The sequence below is a fragment of the Rhinatrema bivittatum genome, chromosome 15 (assembly GCF_901001135.1).
Source record: "Rhinatrema bivittatum chromosome 15, aRhiBiv1.1, whole genome shotgun sequence".
NCBI classification, from domain to species: domain Eukaryota; kingdom Metazoa; phylum Chordata; class Amphibia; order Gymnophiona; family Rhinatrematidae; genus Rhinatrema; species Rhinatrema bivittatum.
Window position 1 is genome coordinate 607366 of NC_042629.1, and position 24413 is coordinate 631778.

The 24413-nt window shown below is 45.9% G+C and overlaps 1 protein-coding gene across 1 annotated transcript in view; it reads left to right on the plus strand.

The window, feature by feature from the left end:
* Window positions 1-24413, plus strand: part of USP16 (ubiquitin specific peptidase 16) — a 557777-nt gene that overhangs the window by 404784 nt on the left and 128580 nt on the right. Inside the window, exons 14-15 of the mRNA XM_029578724.1 lie at window positions 21401-21562; window positions 21874-22471. Of these exons, the coding sequence (XP_029434584.1) occupies window positions 21401-21562; window positions 21874-22471 (760 nt within the window). The remainder of the gene's footprint in view (window positions 1-21400; window positions 21563-21873; window positions 22472-24413) is intronic.

Consider the following 24413-nt stretch of genomic DNA (forward strand, 5'->3'; position numbering starts at 1 on the left):
TTTTTACACTTAGAACGAAAAATACTGAAATCAGCCAAACCCCAATAATTCTCAAAGACAACCAAAAGATTGAACTAGCTGAAAAAGTACGTAACCTTGGTATAATAATGGACCCTGAAATCAATCTAAAACAGCACATATCACTGACAGTAAAAGAAGGCTATGCAAAACTAATGATACTCAGAAGGCTAAAACCACTACTAACACCAGATCATTTCAGAACTGTACTTCAGGCACTAATCTTTTCCAGCACTGACTACTGCAATGCACTTTTACTAGGTCTCCCAAATACAACATTACGACCACTTCAAATACTACAAAACACAGCAGCCAGAATATTAACTGGAAAAAGAAAGAAGGACCATATAACTGAAACTCTAGTGGAATTACATTGGCTACCCATAGAACACAGAATAAAATACAAAGCCTTATGTACCTTACATAAGCTAATACATGATGAAACATCGGACTGGCTAAACACAGCACTACAAGTACACGTCCCTCACAGAAACCTTCGATCAGCAAATAAAGCACTCTTAACCATTCCTTCAGTAAAAACTGCAAGACTTACCCAAGTAAGAGAAAGGGCCTTATCACTAGCAGGCCCCATACTTTGGAACACAATGTCTACAGAGATCAGATTTCAAAGAGATCTCAAGACATTTAAGAAATGCTTGAAAACATGGCTTTTTAAGCAAGCATTTTATTAAGAGACTGGAAAATAGAAAACATTAAGGAATTAGGATGAAGAGCACCGACGCACAGCACTTACAAACATACAGTAGAGGGTTCTATGAACTCTACATCACTATAAACTTAATTATAAAACCATAAGAGCACATTTTTCCAGCAAACAGTACCTTCCTGGTACACTCGGTCAAGACCTTCTACACTAAGCATTTGATTGTAGTTAATGATTTATTGTTACCGAACCTTTAACGGCACCTGTTAGAATGTACTATAGTACACGTTTTCTCAAATTAAACTTATGTGCCTACATGTAAACCGTTGCGATGGTAGATAACTTAGCGATGGTATAGAAAAGATTTTAAATAAATAAATAAATAAAATAAATAGTTAAGCTCTAGAATTCATTGGCAGAGGATGTGGTTACAGCAGTTAGTATAACTGGGTTTAAAAAAGGTTTGGATAAGTGCCTAGAGGAAAAATCCATAAACTTCTATTCCCTGTACTTACCCAGATCAGTCCAGATACCTGGGGTTTGCCTCCCTTCCAGCAGATGGAGTTTCGCAGACACCGCCTCTTAACCTGGTGTGCCACCTGCAGATCCTCAGTATTTGTCTCCAGCAGATGCAGGAAGTGCAAAACCCGCAGTTCTGTACCTAGTAAAAAGAAAAGAAACATTTTTTGGAGGAATATCCTCCCGGGATTTGGCAGGTCCTGGTGGGACCATCCTTCCTGGTTTTAGAGGAAGACAAACAGGGGTTGGGGACCCTTAAATACTCATGGATATATGCTGATCCACCCGGAGGGGTTGGGGGGGGGGGGGGGGCGGAAGTAGCAACAGGTGGTCCAGTTCCCTCACCCTCAGGAGCCTGAAGAGAAACCTCTGCCACCCTTCAGATAAGCTTTCAGATTGCTTACCCTTTTTGTTTCTTGGTTTGTAAAGTTGCTTTAAAAAAAAAAAAGCCTTTTTCTTTTTGGTTAGATGTGTGTTTTTCTGTGAAGTTATCGAGGCCGTTCGAAGTCAGTGGCATAAGGGTTTCGGTGTGGTACGATTTCAGGTATTTCTCCCACGTGTGCTACTGCTTTGGCGTGTTCGCAGCTGTTTTCAGCCATGCTCGAGGCCGGCAGATGTGTGCTACATGTGGAGAGAGTGCCGCACTCCTCTCAGGCCGGCTGCTGTCACCGATGCTTCTCCAAGGGGTAAGGCACTTTGGCAGGGACTGTGGCAGCTTCTTTGCAGTGGGGGTCCAGTAGGCTTGGAGCTGCCACACAGGAGGCCATTGCTCTGTTCCTACTGAATGCAGGAACAGCAGCCATTTTGGATTCTTTGTTGGCTAGGGCACAGCAGGGGGAAGGGATCTCCCACCTGTTCTCTCTCCCGCTGATTTGTTCGTGGAGGAGGCTCGGGGGGGGGGGGGGGTCTATAGGAGCCAATCGGGGAGGATTTGGAAGGTTTCTCCCCCTTTTCACTAGAATTTGTATTATTTATTTATTTATTTATTTATTTATTTATTTATTTAAAGGATTTATATACCGGAAGTTCCTGTATAATATACATATCACCCCGGTTTACAAGGAACAGAAACTATCGCTTCATTTAGCGGTTTACATTGAACAGATTAATCAAAGAACAAATTAGTATATATTGCTAAACAGTTAATAAATAACATGCGAGTTAATAAATAAAATGGTTATATGTTTGTCAACATGATTATATGTATATATGATTATATAATAAATAAATAACATGATTATATGATAAGTACAATTCAATATTGATCTCTTCAGGAAGTTATATGCTAGGGGCTGGGGAAAGAACGAATAATTTGAAAATGTCTTTCTTCCTGCTCTTAGCTCTAAGGGAATGCTTGTTTGAACAACCAAGTCTTAAGTTTCTTTTTAAATGTAGCGTGGCAAGGTTCAAGGCGAAGGTCTGGAGGTAGCGAGTTCCAGAGTGAAGGGCCCGCTGTGGATAGTGCGCGTTTCCTCAGAGAGGATTTCGCCGGTTGGGTGATTAGTCTGTTCTGATACGCACTTCTAGTCTGTTTCACGGATGTGTGTAGCTGAATTTGAAACGTTAAGTTGAGAGGAGCGATGTTATATAAGGCCTTGTGTATCATCATTATGGACTTGAATTGGATCCTGTATTTAATCGGAAGCCAGTGGAGATGATGAAGGATTGGGGTGATATGATCTCTTTTTTTGGCGTTTGAGAGAATTCTTGCCGAGGCATTCAGGACCATCTGAAGTGGTTTGGTGGTACATGCTGGTAGGCCTAGGAGGCCTACCAGCATGCACCACCATATTACTGATGCATATTACTGTGCATATTACTGATGCACAAAGCTTTTTTGGCCCATCAGGCCACGTGGCAGACTAGTTCTAGGTGGAGGACAACAGAACCCCCCCCCCCCCCCCAGAAAGAGGCCCAGATTTTTGGAGGCTGCAGGGGCCAATAGGGTCCAGAGGGTCCTTGATCTTTCTGGGGTCTGGGGCCACTGAGGAGCGGTCCTTACTATATGTACTGTGATGTCAGCTTTGCTCCATCTCCATGTGCTGGTAGAGGTTCATAACCCACTTGTTCTGGATCCACCTGTCAAAACTAAAGAAAAGGAAATTATCAGGTAAGTAGTAATTTCTCATTTCTCCCTTGAATTTTCCATTTAAGCCCACCCTTCCCTCATCAGTTTTATAATTGAATGTCATCTGAACAAAAGCTGAGATCTTTTAATGAAAGAAATGACTTAAAGTTTTTGAATAGTGGTATCTTCTGTGATCCTTATTTCTGAAATTGCTTCTGAGCAAGGAAATGAGCCCAGCCATGTTTATTCTTCATGGTCCTTAATTTGTCTTCCATTCTCTAAAGATGAGCAACTCACCAAGTCTCACAAAGGTCAAGTGACTGTGCTTAGCACCCAATGGACAGATTTTGCCTATTCCAGAAAGCTCTGGACAAAAGACTTTTCACTACCTACGCACAATACTTTCCATATTATTGCAGTCCCATGGCTGCCCTCAATTTGTCTTTTAGGAGATCCAACTGTCTGTTTTTTGTATGGTAGTCTTTGCAAGGAGGTGGCAGCATCAAAATCATCTTTGGCATCCTACATCACAGAGAATCTCTCTTCAACATACTTGCTAAAGGGCCTGCAGATTCAAGAGTCACTTTGTGATAATTCAGAGCTCAGGTTTCCTCAGGGGTGGAGTCAACTGCGGTTACTCAAGATATTTTATAACTTAACTGCAAAGTCATAAAAATTAATTCAGTGCGGGGTATGTAGAAATATAAAACAATGCAATAATTTGCATGGTAGCTACTTGGTCATCCTTACATTACAGAGGGGATGTGAATGCTAAGATAGATACAGCTTTCGGGTCAGGCATTCTTCAGGCAGCATTCTCTTCCCACCTACATTAGAATGGGATTGGGTACTTCCCATGCATCTGGACTGATCTAGCAGGATAAGGGACAAGAAATTTAGTGTTGCCTGTAAATTTAAGAACATAAGAAATTGCATGCTGGGTCGGACCAAGGGTCCATCAAGCCCAGCATCCTGTTTCCAACAGAGGCCAAACCAGGCCACAAGAACCTGGCAAACACTAAGAAGATCAAATGTTACTGATGCAATTAATAGCAGTGGCTATTCCCTAAGTAAACTTGATTAATAGCAGTTAATGGACTTCTTTTGTTTAAATCCAGCAGAACCCACCCCAGGATTTCAGTGGCTGTGGTTATATGAATGTTAAGCTGTGAACTGGCTTGAATCCCCTGATTAGGCGGTATAGAAACTTTAAATAAATTAAAAAAAAGTTTGCCTCACCTTGTCTGAGAGTTCTTTGGTTTTGCAAAAGTCGTGTCTTTCCTCCCCTTCTTAGGGACGACTCAAGGCTTAATCTCAAATCTATTTTTTGTTCTTTGCTTCCCCTTCTTTCCCACTGATTTGCAGAGGAAGAGTTTCTTGGAGGGATTTTTTTTTAGTTATAATTTTAGGCTTTATAAGGGGTTTGTTGTACTTTATTGTTCTGTCATAAGATTACTGTGCTGTATCACTTCTAATATAAGTGATATCGCTGGAAAAGCTGTGGTCTATCTTCATCTGCTGGCAGGTAGGCATAACCCACGCTTCTGGACTAGTCTGGCAAGATTCAAGGAAATTAATAGGTAAGATTCAATTTCTCATTATTTGGTGAAAAGTGGCAGATCCACTAAAGTTGAATGTAATGAGTAGCCCCCTGGCTAATTGGTGCCATGCTGACATCTGTCCCCTTTAATAATGAATGTTATGTTCTTTATTAGAGCCTTTAGAGCATTAGCCTTAAGGCATTATCTAGTATGTCAACCTTTTTTCTTTGTATAAGTGCTGGAAGTTGCCTCCCTAATAAATAATGGAATCCTTGAGTCCAAAATGTGTAGTTTGCAGTTACTTGAATTGTTTCCTTGAGATGGCTGCCAGCCATGCCTCCTTGTCATGTTTAACACAGCAGTCGCAAACAGAAAATCATGCAAAGACGACAGAGCTTGCTCACTTTAATTCTTCTTAATGAAGCTCATTTTAAGCATCCACATGGCATAAAATAAGTTTAGATATCTTACTTAAAAACTGTATTTGACTTGCTTAAAACATGTGGCTTTCAAGTTCTGTTTAGAATGCTCTTTAATGTTTTCATCTTATTTAAGTGGTGCTGGCAGATCTAACAAGTGGCACACTAAATGTACTGATTTAGGGCCATTCAATTTAAAAGTATTTCTCCTAGGATGGTAGTCCTCACACATGGGTGACTACATCGGATGGAACCTGCACGGAAAACTTATGTCAGAGTTTCTGGAACTTTGACTGAGCTGTTAATCTGGTTTTTCTTAAATGAACAGCTTAGGCAGTCTTCTTACAATTAAAGAACTTTTATTATAGATAGGCGTAAAAGGAAAAACTACAGAAGCCTTGTTTAAAAGCAAACATAAGAACATAAGAAAATGCCATACTGGGTCAGACCAAGGGTCCATCAAGCCCAGCATCCTGTTTCCAACAGTGGCCAATCCAGGCCATAAGAACCTGGCAAATACCCAAAAACTAAGTCTATTCCATGTTACCATTGCTAATGGCAGTGGCTATTCTCTAAGTGAACTTAATAGCAGGTAATGGACTTCTCCTCCAAGAACTTATACAAAGAGTTCTGTAGGTACTGGGATCTAGTTGCTGCCTGCTGCCAGAAAAGTAGCAGAAAAAGATGCCAGCCAGATGTTTCCCTGTAGAGCACAGCTTTATACAGTTCTTCTTTCTCACACCAATATTTCCTCCTTGTTATTATATGGTATTGCTTCCTGTTCTTTCTTTGTTCTATATTCCTGCTTCCTGAGGCACTCTCATCACAGTGCTTGATATATGCATGTTACTTAGCTTCTCCCAGGACAAGCAGGATGGTAGTCCTCATATATGGGTGACATCATCAAATGGAGCCCTGTCACAGAACACTTTTGTCAAAGTTTCTAGAACTTTTACTGGCACACTGAGCATGCTCAGCATGCCATCAACCCTGTAGCTACCAGGGGTCCCCCTTCAGTCTCTTTTTTTTCCTGTGCAGCATTTGCCTCGTGGTTTAGGAGCTCTGAGAAATTTCTCACAACTTTCCTCACGGAACTATTTGAAGCTTATCTTCTTAAAAATCCCTCAAAGGGGTCCCCCATCGTGCTCCGTTCCCTCCGACGCTCGGTCAGTGTTTTTTCCGGTACTTGAGGTCTGTTCCCAGTGGCTTACAGCTTCGGGGCCCGAAGGTCACGGACCGCGCGCCCGCCAATTTTTGACATGCAACCAGGTTTAGAAAATGCCCCAAGTGTCCGAGAACTATGTCCATAATGGACTCGTATGAAGTCTGTTTTGTGCTTAGGCCCCACATACGACATTCGTCGATGACCTAGTTGCACACAAATGACCCCCAAAGACCATCGCGCTCACCAGGACAAGATAGAGCAGTTATTTGCTTCTAAACAAACTGCTCCATAGACGCCAGTTCAAACACCACCGACCGTGGAGGGTCCATCGACCTCTGAGACGATTCGCCAGGAACATCGAGGACAGGGTGACCATCCATCACAGACTCGATCGAGGACATTGGCGTCAGAGTCCTCTGTGCTGGGGAAAGTCCGGACCGAGCACCAAGGGAGACATCGACACCAGCAACGACGAGCGTCCCCGACCGGTGCAGGCACCGATACCGCAGCGGCATCAACTTCCATCAAGCCGCCTGCAAAGGAGGGCCTGGGGATAGGAGCCCCCATCCTCCTCTGGACCCAAGACCCCTAGGCGTTCTTCACCGGTGCCGGGCACTGAGCTTCCACGGGCCTCTGTGGAAGCTCCGGTGACGCCTAGCCTGCCTCCTACCCCGATTTCCATGCCACCTATTCTGGCTTCCCAGGAGGAATTGGACCGCATGGTCCAAGAGGCAGTGCTGAAAGCCTTACGAGGCTTCCAATCGCCACCGGCGCGGGCCCCCATGTCGGCCCCGCAACCAGCTCCATTGATGCCTTCTCGCCCTCTCGGCTTTGGCATGCTTCCTCCACTGGGAGAAGGGGAAAGTCCATATAATCCATGGGACGATGCATCCTTAGATGATTCATCACGGACATCCGAGGATTTGCTCTCAGAGCCGTCACCGCCGGAGGAAAAGCGAAGATCTCCTCCAGAAGACCTCTCCTTTGCCAGTTTTGTCAAAGAGATGTCTGAGACTATTCCATTTTCACTGGTTACGGAGGAAGATGTTCGCCATAAGATGTTGGAGATCTTACAATTTGTAGATGCTCCAAAAGAAATAATAGCAATACCGGTACATGAAGTTCTTTTGGACCTCATGAACCACCTGTGGGAACATCCAGGTACAATACCCCCAGTCAATAGAAAGACACATGCTACGTACCTGGTTCAATAAGCCCCAGGTTTTCAAAAAAGTCAGCTGCCCCACCACTCTGTAGTCGTGGAATCAGCTCAGAAAAAAGCTAAACGATTGCGTCCACATTCCTCTGCTCTTCCAGGTAAGGAACAGAAGACATTGGATGCATTGGGATGAAGAGTCTTCCAAGGGTCCATGTTGATTTCGCGAATTGCAGCATATCAATTATATATGACCCAGTATACCAGAAATCTCTGGAAACAAGTCTAGGAATTTGCGGAGACATTGCCTCAACAACAACAACAAGAAACTTTGTCCTCCATCCTACAAAAAGGAATGGAAGCAGATAAACATGAAATCAGAGCTGCCTACGATTCTTTTGAAACAGCATCCAGAGTCTCGGTAGCGGGCATCAGTGCTAGATGCTGGGCCTGGCTTAAGGCCTCAGACCTACGTCCAGAAGTGCAGGTCATACTGGCAGATCTACCCTGTATCGGAGACAACCTATTCGGGGATAAGATCCAGGACACAATGGCCCAATTAAAGAACCATCATGAGACCCTGCGCCAGTTGTCAACTGTCTCCCCAGATATTCCCTCTGTAACCCGCAGGGTCACATGTAGAGAACCCAGGAAACAATTTTACAGGCCATGCAAATATTACCCTCCTGCATCCCATGCACGACTGGCTCGGGCACCTCAGAGGGGACATGTACGCCAAACGAGAACATCTAGACCACAGCCAGCTCTCTTTTCCAGAGAGCAGAAGCCATATTCCAGTGGGGGGCTACCTGCGCCACTTTGCAACAAATTGGCATTCAATTACCACAGACCAGTGGGTATTGTCCATTGTAACCCATGGTTACCACCTACATTTTTCAAAAATACCCCTGGAGCTGGGGAGACCACACAGGAAAACTCGAGTCAGAGCTCCCAACCCTTCTGTCGGTCAGAGCCATGGAACCGGTTCCATCAAATCAGCAGGGAAAGGGGTTCTACTCCAGATATTTCCTAATTCCAAAAAAGACCAGCGTCCTCCAGCCTATTCTGGACCTCCGTACCTTGAATACGTTTCTTCACAAGGAACAGTTCAGAATGGTATCCCTGGGCACCATGCTACCTCTACTTCAAAAAGGGGATTGGCTCTGCTCTCTGGAGCTTCAAGACGTATACGCCCATATTTCGATCTTCCCTCCTAATCGCAAATATCTGCGATTCGTGGTGGGTCACAGTCACGACCAATACAAGGTACTACCATTCAGCCTAGTCTCGGCACCTCGAGTCTTTATGAAGTGCTTGGCAGTCGTGGCTGCACAGTTACTCAGCAGAGGCATATATGTGTTTCCATATCTGGACGACTAGCTCATAAAAAGCCAGACAAAACAAGGAGCCCTAGACTCTCTCCGTCTCACCATAAGGCTTCTAAATTAATTGGGATTTCTAATCAGTTACCCCAAATCCCAGTTGACACTGTCTCATCTTCTCTCCTTTATAGGAGCAGACCTAGATACGATACTGTCCAGAGCATTCTTACCCAATGACTGTGCGACTACACTGTCCAACCTTGCCAGCTTTATCCGCCATCGAAAACGATCCTCAGCTGGCCAGCTACTCAAGTTGCTCGGCCACATGGTATCTACAGTCCATTACCCCTATGGCACGCCTTGCCATGAGAGTGATCCAATGGACTCTGAAATCCCAGTGGCGACAAGCTACTCAACCGCTGTCGTCCCTGGTACACATAACCAGCCAGCTTCATCTGTCCTTTGCCTGGTGGACACACAAAGCCAACTTACAAGAGGGTCTTCCTTTCCAGCAACTGGCTCCTCAGGTGACCTTAACTACAGACGCCTCCAACCTAGGTTGGGGAGTCCATGTCCAAGGCCTTCAAACTCAAGGGACTTGGACAACAGCCAAAGTGACCCATCAAATCAACTTTCTGGAGCTTCGAGCAATGCGGTACGCCCTTTATGCATTTCAGGACAGCCTCTCCAACAAAGTTGTCCTGATTCAAACAGTCAACCAAGTTGCAATATGGTACCTGAACAAACAGAGGGCACGGGCTCTTATCTGCTCTGCCAGGAGGCGGCGCAGATTTGGGCCTGGGCCCTGTTGCATTCCATTCTTCTGCGAGCCACCTATCTAGCAGGCACTCAGAATGCACTGGCAGACCACCTCAGCTGACATTTCCAGCCCCACGAATGGTCTCTGGATCCCTCGGTTGCAACCAGAATCTTCCACCAGTGGGGTCATCCAACCATCGACCTCTTTGCGTCCAGTCAGAACCACAGTGGAATGCTTCTGCTCTCTGCACAGGGACCTGCAAGCACCAGTCAGGGATGCCTTCGCCTGTCCCTGGAACAAAGGCCTGCTTTATGCATATCTTCCGATTCTGTTAATAAGCATGACTCTCTTGTAAAGCTACAACAGGACCGGGGCTTAATGATTTTCATAGCCCCGTACTGGCCGCACCAAATCTGGTTTCCCATGCTTTGCGACCTCTCTGTCCAGGAACCATTTGCCTGGGCACATCACCCAACCTCATAACACAGAATCACGCAAGTTACGCCACCCGAACCTCCAAGCCCTCTCTCTGACGGCCTGGATGTTGAAAGGCTGATACTACAACCACTCAACCTTTCAAGTGACGTATCTCAAGTCCTAGTAGCTTCACGGAAGCTTTCCACGCGGAAATCCTACCGCTCTAAATGGAAGAGATTTAACTTGTGGTGCACACAGAAGGGCTTGCATCCCTTTTCTTGCCCTACATCGAGTCTGTTAGATTATCTCTGGCACCTCTCGGAATCTGGCCTCCAGACGTCATCTATCCGAGTGCACCTTAGTGCCATCTCGGCTTACCATCAAGGAATAGGTGATGCCCCGATAACGGCTCAACCCCTGGTGAGTCGCTTCATGAGAGGCTTATTACATCTTAAACCTCCTCTGTGGCCACCGGTCGTGGCATGAGACCTCAAAGTGATACTTGCACGGCACATGCACACTCCTTTTGAGCCTTTGCACTCCTGAGAACTCAGATACCTTACATGGAAAGTGCTTTTCCTAGTAGCCATCATGTCTCACCCTACACAAGGTTCCTCCATGACCGGGTGGTTCTTTGCACTCACCCTAAATTCCTTTTTAAGTGGGTAACTGATTTCCATTTAAATCAGTCCATAGTCTTGCCCACTTTCTTTCCAAGGCCTCACGCTCACAGGAAGTCCACTCAACTCTTTGTATTTTTTGATAAGAAAAAACTTGGGAATGCGGTGGGCACACTCAGTCAGAGCAATAACATCAGTAGCACACTACTGTTTAGTGCCGATTGCTGGCATCTGCAGGACTGTGACATGGAGCTCTCTCCACACCTTCGCACATCTTCACTACTGCCTGGACAAAGCTGGATGTCAGGATTCCGTCTTTGGCCAGTCTGTCCTAAGAAATTTGTTTCCAGTGTAGGAACCCAACTCGTCCTACCTCGACCCACTGTGAATTTCAGGCTGCCTCACCTTGCCAACAGCACCCCAGTTGTGCCTGTTGCACATCTTGGGTACTGCTTGGTAGGGATGTGAATCGTGTCCTCGATCGTCTTAACGATCGATTTCGGCTGGGAGGGGGAGGGAATCGTATTGTTGCCGTTTGGGGGGGTAAAATATCGTGAAAAATCGTGAAAAATCAAAAAAACGTAAAATCGCAAAACCGGCACATTAAAACCCCCTAAAACCCACCCCTGACCCTTTAAATTAAATCCCCCACCCTCCCGAACCCCCCCCCAAATGACTTAAATAACCTGCGGGTCCAGCGGCGGTCCAGAACGGCAGCGGTCCGGAACGGGCTCCTGCTACTGAATCTTGTTGTCTTCAGCCGGCGCCATTTTGGAAAATGGCGCCGAAAAATGGCGGCGGCCATAGACGAACACGATTGGACGGCAGGAGGTCCTTCCGGACCCCCGCTGGACTTTTGGCAAGTCTTGTGGGGGTCAGGAGGCCCCCCCAAGCTGGCCAAAAGTTCCTGGAGGTCCAGCGGGGGTCAGGGAGCGATTTCCCGCCGCGAATCGTTTTCGTACGGAAAATGGCGCCGGCAGGAGATCGACTGCAGGAGGTCGTTCAGCGAGGCGCCGGAACCCTCGCTGAACGACCTCCTGCAGTCGATCTCCTGCCGGCGCCATTTTCCGTACGAAAACGATTCGCGGCGGGAAATCGCTCCCTGACCCCCGCTGGACCTCCAGGAACTTTTGGCCAGCTTGGGGGGGGCCTCCTGACCCCCACAAGACTTGCCAAAAGTCCAGCGGGGGTCCGGAAGGACCTCCTGCCGTCCAATCGTGTTCGTCTATGGCCGCCGCCATTTTTCGGCCCCATTTTGGAAAATGGCGCCGGCTGAAGACAACAAGATTCAGTAGCAGGAGCCCGTTCCGGACCGCTGCCGTTCCGGACCGCCGCTGGACCCGCAGGTTATTTAAGTCATTGGGGGGGGGTTCGGGAGGGTGGGGGATTTAATTTAAAGGGTCGGGGGTGGGTTTTAGGGGGTTTTAGTGTGCCGGCTCACGATTCTAACGATTTATAACGATAAATCGTTAGAATCTCTATTGTATTGTGTTCCATAACAGTTTAAGACGATATTAAAATTATCGGACGATAATTTTAATCGTCCTAAAACGATTCACATCCCTACTGCTTGGTCATTCGTATGGCTCAGCCTGTAGCTTGCTATTCACCCATATGTGAGGACTTACCATCCTGCTTGTCCTGGAATAAAGCAGAGTTGCTTACCTGTAACAGGTGTTCTCCCAGGACAGCAGGATATTATTCCTCATGAAACTCGCCCGCCACCCCAAGGAGTTGGGTTCGATAACCTTTTCTTATTTTATTTTTCGCTCATACTTTTGCTACAAATGAGACTGAAGGGGGACCCCTGGTGGCTACAGGGTTGGTGGCATGCTGGGCATGCTCAGTGTGCCAGTCAAAGTTCTAGAAACTTTGACAAAACCGTGCCAAGGCTCCATCTGATGATTTATTTATTTATTTATTTAACAAATTTTATATACTGTCATTCGGAAATGTCAAAATAATGCCATCATAACGGTTTACAAAATATAAGGGGGGTTAAACAAGGGTTTCAATCATATGATATCACCCATATGTGAGGACTAACATCCTGCTGTCCTGGGAGAACACCTGTTACAAGTAAGCAGCTCTCTATATCTAAATAGAATCTCTTGATATGATTAGGGTTAAAAGGTCTTAGACCCCTGCATAGGAAATGATAGGAAATAGTATCAAAGGCTTTGCATACAGGCTGTTATTTCCTGAGAGCTTTGAACTGTATCTTTCTTATTCTCACAGCATACTGAGCATGTCCAGCATGCCCTATTCCATGCATGCAGGGGTCCCTCTTCAACTCTTTTTTTTTTTTCTCCCACGGAGCTTTCACATCGCAGTTGAGTGACCTCGTGGCTTTTCTTTTAGAAATTGCCTTTGGAAATTTTCCACTGTTCTTTTCGGGTTTTCTTGCAATTTCATTGAATGTGGGTCCTTCTCTGTTCCCTTTAGTGTACCCTCAGTCAGGTTTTTCAACAGTTCGGTAAGTTTATTTTCACTTCCGTTCCTCTTGTGGTAGCGGTGCCTTGGTGCTCACTGGCGTCAACAGCCAGCCGTCGTCTCTAGTTTTCCTTTTCTTTTCATTCATGATGGCCTCGTCCAGTTTTTGTCTGTGTCCCCAGTGTCCAAGGACCTTGTCCATCATGGATCCCCTTGAGGTGGGTATCCTATGCCTATGGGCATCCCATAATGTCCAGGGTTGCTGCATGTGCGCCTAGATGGAAAAACTCTTCGGGTCAAGGAAGTCCGAGCCATCAACTTCGGCATTGGCAGCATCGGCACTGATGGTCCTTGGAGCTGTACCGATGGACACCAAGCCGTCAACATTGGTAGGGCCATTGGTTCTGTCAACGCTGTTGGCTGACTGGGGCGCCAGAGACCAGCCCGTCTCGGTCTCTTCCAGGTCGAGGATGTCAGTTCATAGTTATTGTTCTCAGCCCTGGGGAAATATCGGGCCAACCCAGAAGGAAGCCAAGGAAGCATCAGCACCAGTCACCCTCTATGCATGGTGCCGGGCTCTGGGAAGGTGATGCCCCAAAGTGACTCCCGAGATAAGGAGTGTCCATCCTTCATTGATACCGGGGTTCCGTGATGGTGTCCACCAGTCCTGGTGCCAGTCGCCGATCCACCTCAGGGATCCGAGGAAGATTTGACCACCCCTTCTGCCTCTTAGTCTGTTTTGGCATCGGCAATTTTTGAGGAGGAACTGAAGCAGAGTCCAGCTTGTGATGCAGCAAGTGTTGAAGGGCATCTAACCATTGGCACAGACTGCCAGTGCCAGCACTCACCCTGCTGGAACTGCTCAATGTGCTTATCAGAATGTTACTGACTCAAATGGTGCAGTTTCCCAGGATGCCATCTATGCTTGGCGGGGCACAGATGCTTCCCCCCAACTGAAACATAGAAATGACGGCAGAAGAAGACCGAACGGCCCATCCAGTCTGCCCAGCAAGCTACGTACTTTATCCTTTTTTTTTTTTATCTTTCTCTCTCCCACCTGTTACTATTGGCTTCCAGTACCCTCCAGCCCTAATTCCCCTCCACCCCACCACCAATGTAGCGAGCAGGGCCGGATCTGCATCCAAGTGAACATCCAGCTCAATTAGGGGTAGCAACCGCTGCAACAAGCAGGCCACACCCCTGCCCCATACTCTTACCCACCCCTGTTTTGGTTTTTGTTTTTTTTTTTTGGAGATGGCAGCCCTCCATCCTTCCGCTCCGTGAAGGTGGAACAGTGCTCATTGATGGTTTCTCCTCAAAGGAATCTCCATTGAGGTCGGCAGGGACACAGAGGCCTGCAGCCCCTTGTCCAGCTTTGCCAGGGCCAGCACCGGTGCCACTGATGCCCGTGCCTCTGGTCGAATGCCAAGAACCCAGGGCCACATCCCATGTGGATAGCAGTGAGGATGCGATCCTGTATGACCCCTGGGGGGATGACACTGCGTTGAGTGAAGGAAGTCTCCTCCGGAGGACTTGATCTTCGCAGGTTTTGTGTGGGCAAAGGTGGAGGCCATCCCGTTTCAATTAATAATTATCATATCCTGTGAATTCTCACACTTATCCCACCCCAATTATTCTAACCATAAGGTGGACTGTATTTGGCCTTCGTTCTCTCCTACTGACATAGGTACATCATCTCGTGTTCTTCATAAGACAATTTCTTTTTCTCCATTTAATCCTTGCCACGGACTTTACCTAAAAGAACTCACTACACTAATATACAATTTTCTTGTTAATTTAATAAATCAGTCTCTCAGTAGCGGTACTTATTCTGATCACTTCAAAATGACTTTGATTTTACCAATCCAAAGATTTACGTCCTATCGCATCTCTTACTACATTAGCCAAAGTAATAGAATCTATTGTTCTTCATCAACTAAACAATTACCTTTATGACAATGAGCTGTTACACCCAAATCAGCATGGCTTTAAAAAAAAAATCATAGCGCCGAGACCTTTCTATTATCCTTTGACACCTTACTGAGAGGCTTCGACTCAGATTATATACTGGTACTCCTTGACATCTCGGCAGCCTTCAACACATACTTTTAGCAAGATTAGTCTATTGGTATCTCAGATACGGTTCTTAGCTGGTTGACCTCTTTTCTCACCAATCGTCAATGCCAAATAGATATTGGCCCGTTCTCTTTGACTCAATATTCTATTCCATCAGGCGTTCCACAAGGTTCATCTCTTTCCTCCATTCTCTTCAATATCTACCTTTTATGCTATTTGTTAGACAGCTTAAATGTTCAATTCAAAATATACACAGATGACATTCAGTTTTTCGTTCCTTATTCGAAGTCCTGGTCCAATATGCTATCTCTATACATTAATACCATAAAAGCTTTCACTTAATCACTTGAAACTCAATACTTCAAAAATCAAAATAATCCATTTATCATCCATTCCGCTATCCAACTGCAGCCCCCCTACTCACTTAGATCTCAATGATACACTATTACCTATCACTTCAGAAGCCCGCAATCTAGGCGTCATAGTTGACTCCATTCTTTCTATGACCCACCACATATCACTGATAGTAAAAATCTATTTTTTCAAATTGCATATGCTAAAACAACTTTGACCATTATTACATCAGGAAGACTTCAGAACTATTTTGCAATCTCTAATCTTTAGCAGCCTCGATTACTGTAATGCCCTGTTTCTTGGTTTACATCATAATACAATTCGTCCCCTGCAGCTAATACAGAATACAACAGCTCGCATCCTCACCGGCAAATCGCGCAGAGACCCCATTTCACCAGTACTCTACTCGTTACATTGGTTATCCATCGAATACCGAATAAAATACAAAATTATTTCCATTATCTATAACCTCTTAAATGATGATACTTCAGCCTGGCTTAGTTCACAACTCAGGATCTATAGACCTACTAGAACCTTACGCTCAGCCCATAAAAACCTACAAGTACCTACTGTTAAAATTGCCCGGCTTGATAATCACGAGACAACATGCTTTCTCTGTGGCTGGCCCTCAGCTATGGAATTCAATCTGAGACAACATAAGACATCTTGACAACAGGAAAGAATTTAAAAACTTTTTAAATGCGTATTTAACATCGATGAAACTACCTAAACTTTCGTTCTGCCCAGATGCTTTCTTTTCCTTTTAGTCTGTCTTCTCTTACCTTTTTTTAATGAATGTATTTTTCTCTTAATTTTATTATTTATCTGTAAAAAAATTTTATATTTGACATTTTATGTACATTTATTCTGTAAATTGTTTTGATTACACCCCTGTATAAAACAACGATATATAAAACATTTTAAATAAAACAAGTTAATAACTGAGGAGGATGCCAGGCATAAGATGCTGGAAATCCTCCAGTTCGTGGAGGCTCCCAAAGAGATTGTGGTGGTCCTGAGCACAAGATGTTTAAGGAGTTGCTGATCTGGAAGCATCCCCTTCACAATACCTCCCATCAACAGGAAGGTGGATGGGGTTTACCTCATCCAACAGGCTACCAGATTCGAGAAGCGACAGCTGTCGCACCAATCGGTAGCGGTTAAATCCACTCTTACGAAAGTCAACCCATGCCTTGGTGCCCCTGGCAAGGATCATAGAGCAATGGACACTCTTGGGAGGAAAGTGTTCTAAGTGGCCATGCTCATTGCCCACATTGCCTCTTACCAGCTCTATATGAGCCAATACACCAGCAACCTCTGGAAGCAGGTGCAAGAGTCGGCTGAGTGACTGCCTCAACAGTAGCAAGACCCTTTCTTATCGCTGGTGCGTCAGGGTCTGGAGTGGAAAACACAAGGTTCATTCAAACTATGATGATTTCGATGCGCTACGAGAGTGTCTGCAGCGGGAATCAGCACCCGCAGAATGGCATGGCTGCGGGCCTCAGGTCTCCAACTGGATGTACAGGAAAGACTTGCTGACTTGCCGACTTGCCTTGCACAGGAGAGAATCTCTTCTGCGATAAAGCGAGGGACACGGCCTAGTTGCAGGATCACCATGAGACCCTCCAGCAGGTCTCCACCAGCACTTCAGACCTGCCCTCCTTAGCCAGGAGGTCTGCAAGACAGGGTCAGCATAGTCTTCCTAGGCAACAGAGAGCTCCCAAGCCCCAGTCAGCTCCTCAGCCAAATCCTGGGACAGGTTTTGACTGGATCGTAGGAAGCATAAGCCTGTACCAGAGACACTGGACCCTCCCCATCAGGGGCAGGCTATGGTTCTTTGAAGATCGGTGGCCCAGTATAACCTCAGACCAGTGAGTTCTGTCCATTAAGGGTACCAATTAAACCTATTGGGTGTCCCACCAAATTGCCCCCCATGCCAGTTTTGGGAGCCAATAGTGATTCAGGAAGTACTGTTACGGGAGCTATCTGCCCCCTTAACAGCTAGAGCAGTCGAACCTGCCCCACCAAAGCAAAGAAGGCAGGGATTGTACTCCAGGTACTTCTTGATTCCAAAGAGAACAGGGAGACTCTATCTCATCTTAGACCTGAGTGCCTTGAACAAATTTCTCAAAAAATAAAAGTTCATGATGGTTGCACCCTGATTCCCCTCCTGCAAAAAGGGAGCTGACTATGCTCCCTCGATTTAAAAGACGCATACACTCACATCAAGTTCTTCTCAGGTTACAGGAAGTATCTTAGATTTTTGGTGGGAAAACAGCGCTTCCAGTATAGTGTTGCCGTTCAGGCTAGCATTGGCCCCACATGTCTTCACGAAATCTCTGCTCGTGTTGGGGGCACACCTCCACAGACTGGGAGTGCATGTTTTCCCGTACTTGGACAATTGGCTGGTCAAGAGCACCTCAGATAGGGGCCAATCAGTTCTTGCACTTGAGCATCCGGGTGTTGTAGTCACAAGGGTTCGTCATCAACTACCCAAAATCTCATCTCAGCCTGTCACTTCAATTGGACTTCTTAGGAGCCCTGCTAGATACGGCTCAGGCAAGAGCCTTCCTGCCATGTACCAGGTTGTCCATAGCGGTGATTCAACAGAGCCAGCAGGTTTCAGCTCAGCACATGTTGGTGCTGTTGGACCACATGACCACAATCGTCTGTTACTCCCTTGGCATGCTTACACATGTGCAGAGCCCAATGGACCCTGAGATCACAGTGGTGGCCAGACCAATCAGAGCCTCTGGGCACACATCACAGGCTCTCCAGGACTTTGTCCTGGTGGAGGTTTCTCTCAAATTTGGAACAGGGAATATCTTTCCAAAATCCCCCCACCTAAATTGTCCTAACCACATATGTGTCCACCTTGGGATGGGGAGCTCTTGTAGAGGGGCTCCACACCCAGGGCCTAGGCGCCACCCAGGAAGCATGGTGTCAGATCAACTTCCTGAAGCTCCAGGTGATTAGATGTCCAACAAAATTGTCTTGATACAGACAGACAACCAAGTTGTGATATGGTATGTCAACAACAAGGAGACATAAGGTCGTACCTACTGTGTCGGGAAGCGGTCCAGATCTGGTACTAGGGCCTGTCCAGTGGGATGATACTTAGGGCCATGTATCTGGCCGGAACAGAGAATGTAATAGCGGACAGCTGAGTCGTGCCTTCAGACCCCATGAGTGGTCTCTGGACCAAGGGGCAGAGAACCGGATCTTCCGCCTTTGGGAAAACCCAGATGTGGACTTGTTTGCGTCCCCCTGCACCAGGAAGGTGACTCAGCTCTGCTCCCTGTACAGGTCAGATGGCAAACCAGTCTCAGATGCCTTTGCCTGACATTGGGGCAGGGGTCTTCTGTCCACGTATCCTCCAATTCCTCGGGTCACGAAGACACTCTTGATGGTTCGCGAAGACCAAGAGACTATGATTCTCATAGCCCCTCATTGGCTGAGACAGATCTGGTTTCCACTCCTTTGGGGGTTGTCCATTTGGAGACCAATCAATCTGGAGACTTTCCCAGATCTCAACAAACAAGATCAGGGCAGGCTGTCACTCACAGCCTGGATGTTGAGAGGTTAATTCTGAAGTGGAGGAGGTTTTTCATGTAGTGTGAGCAGAAGGCCTTAGATCCATTCTCCTGACCCACATCTACACCTCCTACACCTATCGGAGGCTGGCTTGAAGGCCAACTGTTAGAGTTCATCTCAGTGCAGTTGGCGCATACCACAGAGGTGTAGATGGTGCACCCATCTCTCTACAGCTGATAGGTTTTGGTTGTTTTTTTTTCTTCTTGGAGGGCCTGCTTCAATTGAAGTCTCCCCTATAGCCGCCCACTGTGCCTTGGGACCTGAACATGGTGTTAGCTCAGCTGATGAAAGCTCCTCTTGAGCTGCTGCACTCCTGTGACCTGAAGTACCTGACTTGGAAGGTCATATTTTTAGTGGTGGTCACTTTAGCATGCAGGGTCAGCAAGCTCCAGGCCTTAGTGACTTATCCACCTTATACCAAATGTTACCATGATAGGGTGGTCTTGTATTCGTACCCTAAGTTCCTGCCTAAGGTGGTGACGGATTTCCATCTTAACCAGTCAGTCATACTGCCAACATGCTTTCCCAGGCCCCATTTGCAACAAGGCAAACGAGCACTGCACATTTTGGATTGCAAGAGAACCTTAGCCTTCTAACTGGATTGGATAGAAGCCCATAGACAGTCCACCCAACTTTTTATTTCTTTTGACAGGAATAGGTTGGGAGTTGCTGTTGCCAAATAGACACTATCCAATTGGCTAGCAGATTGCATTTCCTTCTGTTATGCCCAGGCAGGACTGTATCTTGGACATCATGTCAAGGCTCAATCTGGTAGAGGCATGGCAACCTCGGTACCCACTTGTGAGCAGTTCCTGTGGAGATCAGCAGGATTGCGATGTAGAGTTCTCACCACCTATTCGCATCATACTATTTATTTATTTATTTATTTAATATCTTTTATATACCGACGAACGTTGGGAACATCTCGTCGGTTTACAGAGAACAGAACTTAGCAACAGGCTTTACAATTATCACATGATTATAAGAGGAACAGTAGTTATAATAATTATAATAACAATAACATATAAATAAGAGGGTGGATTATACAAGTAATAATTAACTAGGTGGGATACAGGATAGGGGTTACCTAAATAAATAAAAAGGGGGGGGGGCAGGGAGGTTCTGATAATTTGGGATGGACTACATACTACTGTCTAGGGATGGCCGATGTGATAATAGGTTTGGCCAGTCTCTTTGAGGTGTAGAACCCAACGCTCCCTGCCTGGGAGGGAGCAGCCTGTAGCTAGTGATTCACCCATGTGTGAGTACCACCATCCTGCTTGTCCTAGGAGAAAGCAGATTTGCTTACCTGTAACAGGTGTTTCACTAGGATAGCAGGATGTTAGTCCTCACAAAAACCGGCCACCACCCTGCGGATTTGGGTTTCTCCTATTTTTTGTTTTAATTTTTTTTCGTAATTCTGTATAACATAGAAGTGACGGCAGAAGAAGACCAAACGGTCCATCCAGTCTGCCCAGCAAACTTTCACACCTATTTGTTTTCATACTTATCTGTTACTCCGACCGCTGAGGTCAGGGCCCTTATTGGTAACTTTTTGGTTCCAGTTCCCTTCCACCCCCACCATTGATGCAGACAGCAGTGCTGGAGCTGCATCAAAGTGAAGTATCTAGCTAATTGGTTAGGGGTAGTAACCGCCGTAATAAGCAAGCTACTCCCATTTGTTTACCCTGCCTGTGCAATTCAGTCCTTGTTGGTTGTCTGAATATAAATCCTCTTTACTTCATTCCCCCTTGTTGTTGAAGCAGTGAGCTGCACTGGATATGTATTCCAAGTGAAGTATCAAGCTTAATTGATTCGGGATAGTAGCCGCCGTAAAAAGCAAGTTACACCCATGCTTATTTGTTTACCCAGACTATGTAATTCATTCCTTGTTGGTTGATGCTGAATATAAATCATCTTTTCTTCATTCTCTCTGCCATTGAAGCAGAGAGCTATGCTGGATGTGCATTGAAAGTGAAGTATCAGACTTATTTGGTTTGGGGTAGTAACCGCCGTAACAAGCAAGCTACTCCCCTGCTTTTTTGTGGATAACGAGACTGAAGAGGGACCTGGTGTGGATGCATAGAATAGTGCATGCTCAGTCAGAGTTCCAGAAGCTTTGATATAAATTTTCTGTGCTAGGCTCCATCCAGTGATGTCCCCCATTTGTGAGGACTAACTGCTGACCTAGGAGAACACCTGTTAAATATAGCATCTTAAGGATTATGCTGGCATTTGTACTATTTTTATATCTGAATGTTTTTTGTTTAATAGGATGATAAAAAGAGTACAGGCCAAAAAAATGTAAAAGTTATTTATGAAAATAAAAATGAGGAAGATGAGGATGGCTATATGAAGGGGAAAATAGATACCCCCACTGCTCCAAGTAAGCATATGCAGAAAAAAGCAAGGAAGCAAGCAAGGAAACAAGCCAAGGTGAGCGATGAGAAATAAGGGATCAGAGCCTTTGCCGTGATGATATAATACATGTCAACCACAATAGCACTTTTGTCTGCTCATTTCTATGTGCTTTAAGGACATGCTGCTCCCATATCTTGATTTTTTATTTAATGTACCATTCTTCACTAAGACATTTCAGAATGTTATGTTGACTTTGGTTATGCATGGCATGGCTTAATGTAATCTAGAGAGAATTTCTATATGAATTGTATTTCTGAACGGGCCATGTGCTTATTACTTTGCTTATTATGTTATTATACGCCTTATTGTTTGTCTTAATTTAATAGAACTTGCGGCAACAACAAAAACTACAAGAGAAGCTGCTTCATTTGAGTGATGTCTACCAGAACTATAAAGAAGAAACATCACAAGAAGGAACCAAGAAAATGCAACAAGAGGCTAAATCTTCAAACCAAGATGAAGAACTTGGCATAAGCCAGACAGATTTAAATCATGAAAAGAATATAGTATTTATGCTAGGGGAACAAAAAAATGGAAGTGGTTCAGAAGAAGAAATGGAGAGTAAAATGAATACTGAAAATACTTTGGCAAGCTTGTATTCCTCTACTGAGAGAGGTAGTAGCTTGGACAGTGTTGAAGAGGACATTGTCAATGCTATTAATAAGCTAAATCTTAGGTCTGTTCTTGAGCCTAGTGATGCTCATGTAAGCATCTTTGAGAGCCAGACTTCAGGAAGAAAGCTCTATGAGATAGTAAATGAGAACACAGGGATGGCTTTTTCCAGTCTTGCAGAAAGAAAGAATATAAAAACATGTGAATGCTCAGTTCAGAGGTGCTTGTATCAGTTTACTCAAAATGAGAAGCTCAGCGAGAGCAACAAATTGCTGTGTAATGAATGTACACGAAGGCAGCTGAGTGAGAGAGGTATGTTCATCAAGGAGCCTCCACACCTTTATTCCCATTGTTAATCCAAATACTTCCCAATGCCATTTCCAATTGTAGGAGCTCAGATCATGCAGCTACCCTTGGGTATACATTTCAGGTTTCTGAACTACATGATGGCTTTCAGAGGAGAAGGAACAATGGCATCATCAATTTTCCGCAGGTAAGCAGGTTGAATTAGCCATGACTTTGGGGAACGTCCTCAGGTCCTCCAGGTGGCGGAGCTTTCTCAAAGCACACAGAGCTGTGCTGTCTGTGCCCATGTGGGAGTATCTCCCATGTGACTCGCATCCTGCCTCAGTCTTGTTCTTGCCGTGCTGTTGGGTGCACGTGGAGCTTTCTCTCTCACTTTATTTTTGTTATTAATTTATTTACCTTCATTGTTTGAAGGAAGATTCACAACAGATGGTGGAAGCTGGGTCTGTGCTGCTTGTGTCAGACCAGGTGTCGTTGAGTCCACTCCAGGGCCCAGATGGGACTTCCCTGAGAGCGAGGACAAAGAGGGCCTCTTCGGCAAGGCCCTCTTCGGCAAGGCCCTGTGGTGAGCCGGGGACTCAGTTAAGCACCCCATGCCGGTTCAGAGTGGAGCATCGTGGAATGTCCAGTCACCCGAAGCATCCATGTGCTTTTTCGCTGAACTTGACTCATTGGTTCGCCTCATCGAAGCCGAGGCTGCCACGTGCTTCATCAGTGCGATGTGTCCGATGCAGCAAGGCATTTGCGTTGAAGTGACTGGCTGAAGCCGGGTCATCGGCTCATTCAGCTTCGGGTATCTTCCCATTTGGGGATCCTAAGTTGCGTACCTCCCATCGCTGGCACAGAGGTGTCGCGACCTGATTGAGATGCAGGGGAGAGTTGCCAAAGTGCATAGACGTGCAGAGTCTATGCTGGAAGTATGCTGACCTGTGGAGGCATTGCTCCAACATAAATATAGGCAAGGCCTAGGAGGCCGGCCAGTAGGTGTAGGTGGACTTTCCTTGTTAGGCCTCATCGGAGGAGAGCATCGCCAGTTGCTGAGATGACTGGCACTTCTGAGATAGAGAAACTCTTCCCGTGCAAGCCTAAGGGGACTATGTTGAAAACTGTCTGACCGAACACCTCTCTGATCAGGATGACAGAGTGGTGAGGCTCAGTCCATCTTACTTACCCACATGGGATTGAACCATCCTCTTGCCTAAGAAGGAAGAATATGTTTCTTCTGTCCAGCACATTGGTCATGTCAGTTGAGGTTGCCTGACCCCCAAGGTGGAGGTTCATGGCATATTACGATCATTTCGGATATTGACGAAGCAATGTTAGTTGCAACTGGGGCACCAGTGATCCTGATATCTCGGCGCTCCGTTTTACTCAGGGGATAACTGTGCCAACTGTCTCCCAGAGCCGCTTAAGGCAGACGCAGAAAGCGACTTCACACGTTTGATCCCAAATCTGCCCAACCTTCTGTGACCGCTGCGTACACTCAAGTCTAACACTCAAGTCTAGCACTCCCAACTGGGGTGTCCTTCGAGATGAAGTGCCAGGGCTCCGGGTCCTAGTGCATCCTGTCTTGCTCCAGCAAACATAAAGCATTCTGCTGCTGTGCTGAGGCCACCAAGACAGCAATTGCGGCATCTTATCGCACCACGAGGAATGCGCGCGTAATGGACATTCACGAGCCACCATGTCTTACACATTTCACTGCTGCTGCTAGAGGGTAGAGAGGATCGACCCATCCTCTGTAAAGGATAAGTGAGAGACTGTCCACAACCACTAGTTAGGTGGATCGCATCATTGGAAACTGGAAGAGGCGGTACACTGCCCCCAGGGGGCGCAGACTCCTCCAACCTTCCAGCTTGGGACTCCCCAAAGTCATGGCTAATTCAGCCTGCTTATCTGCAGAATAGAGCAAGTTTGCTTACCGTAAATGTTTTTTTCCGAGGATAGC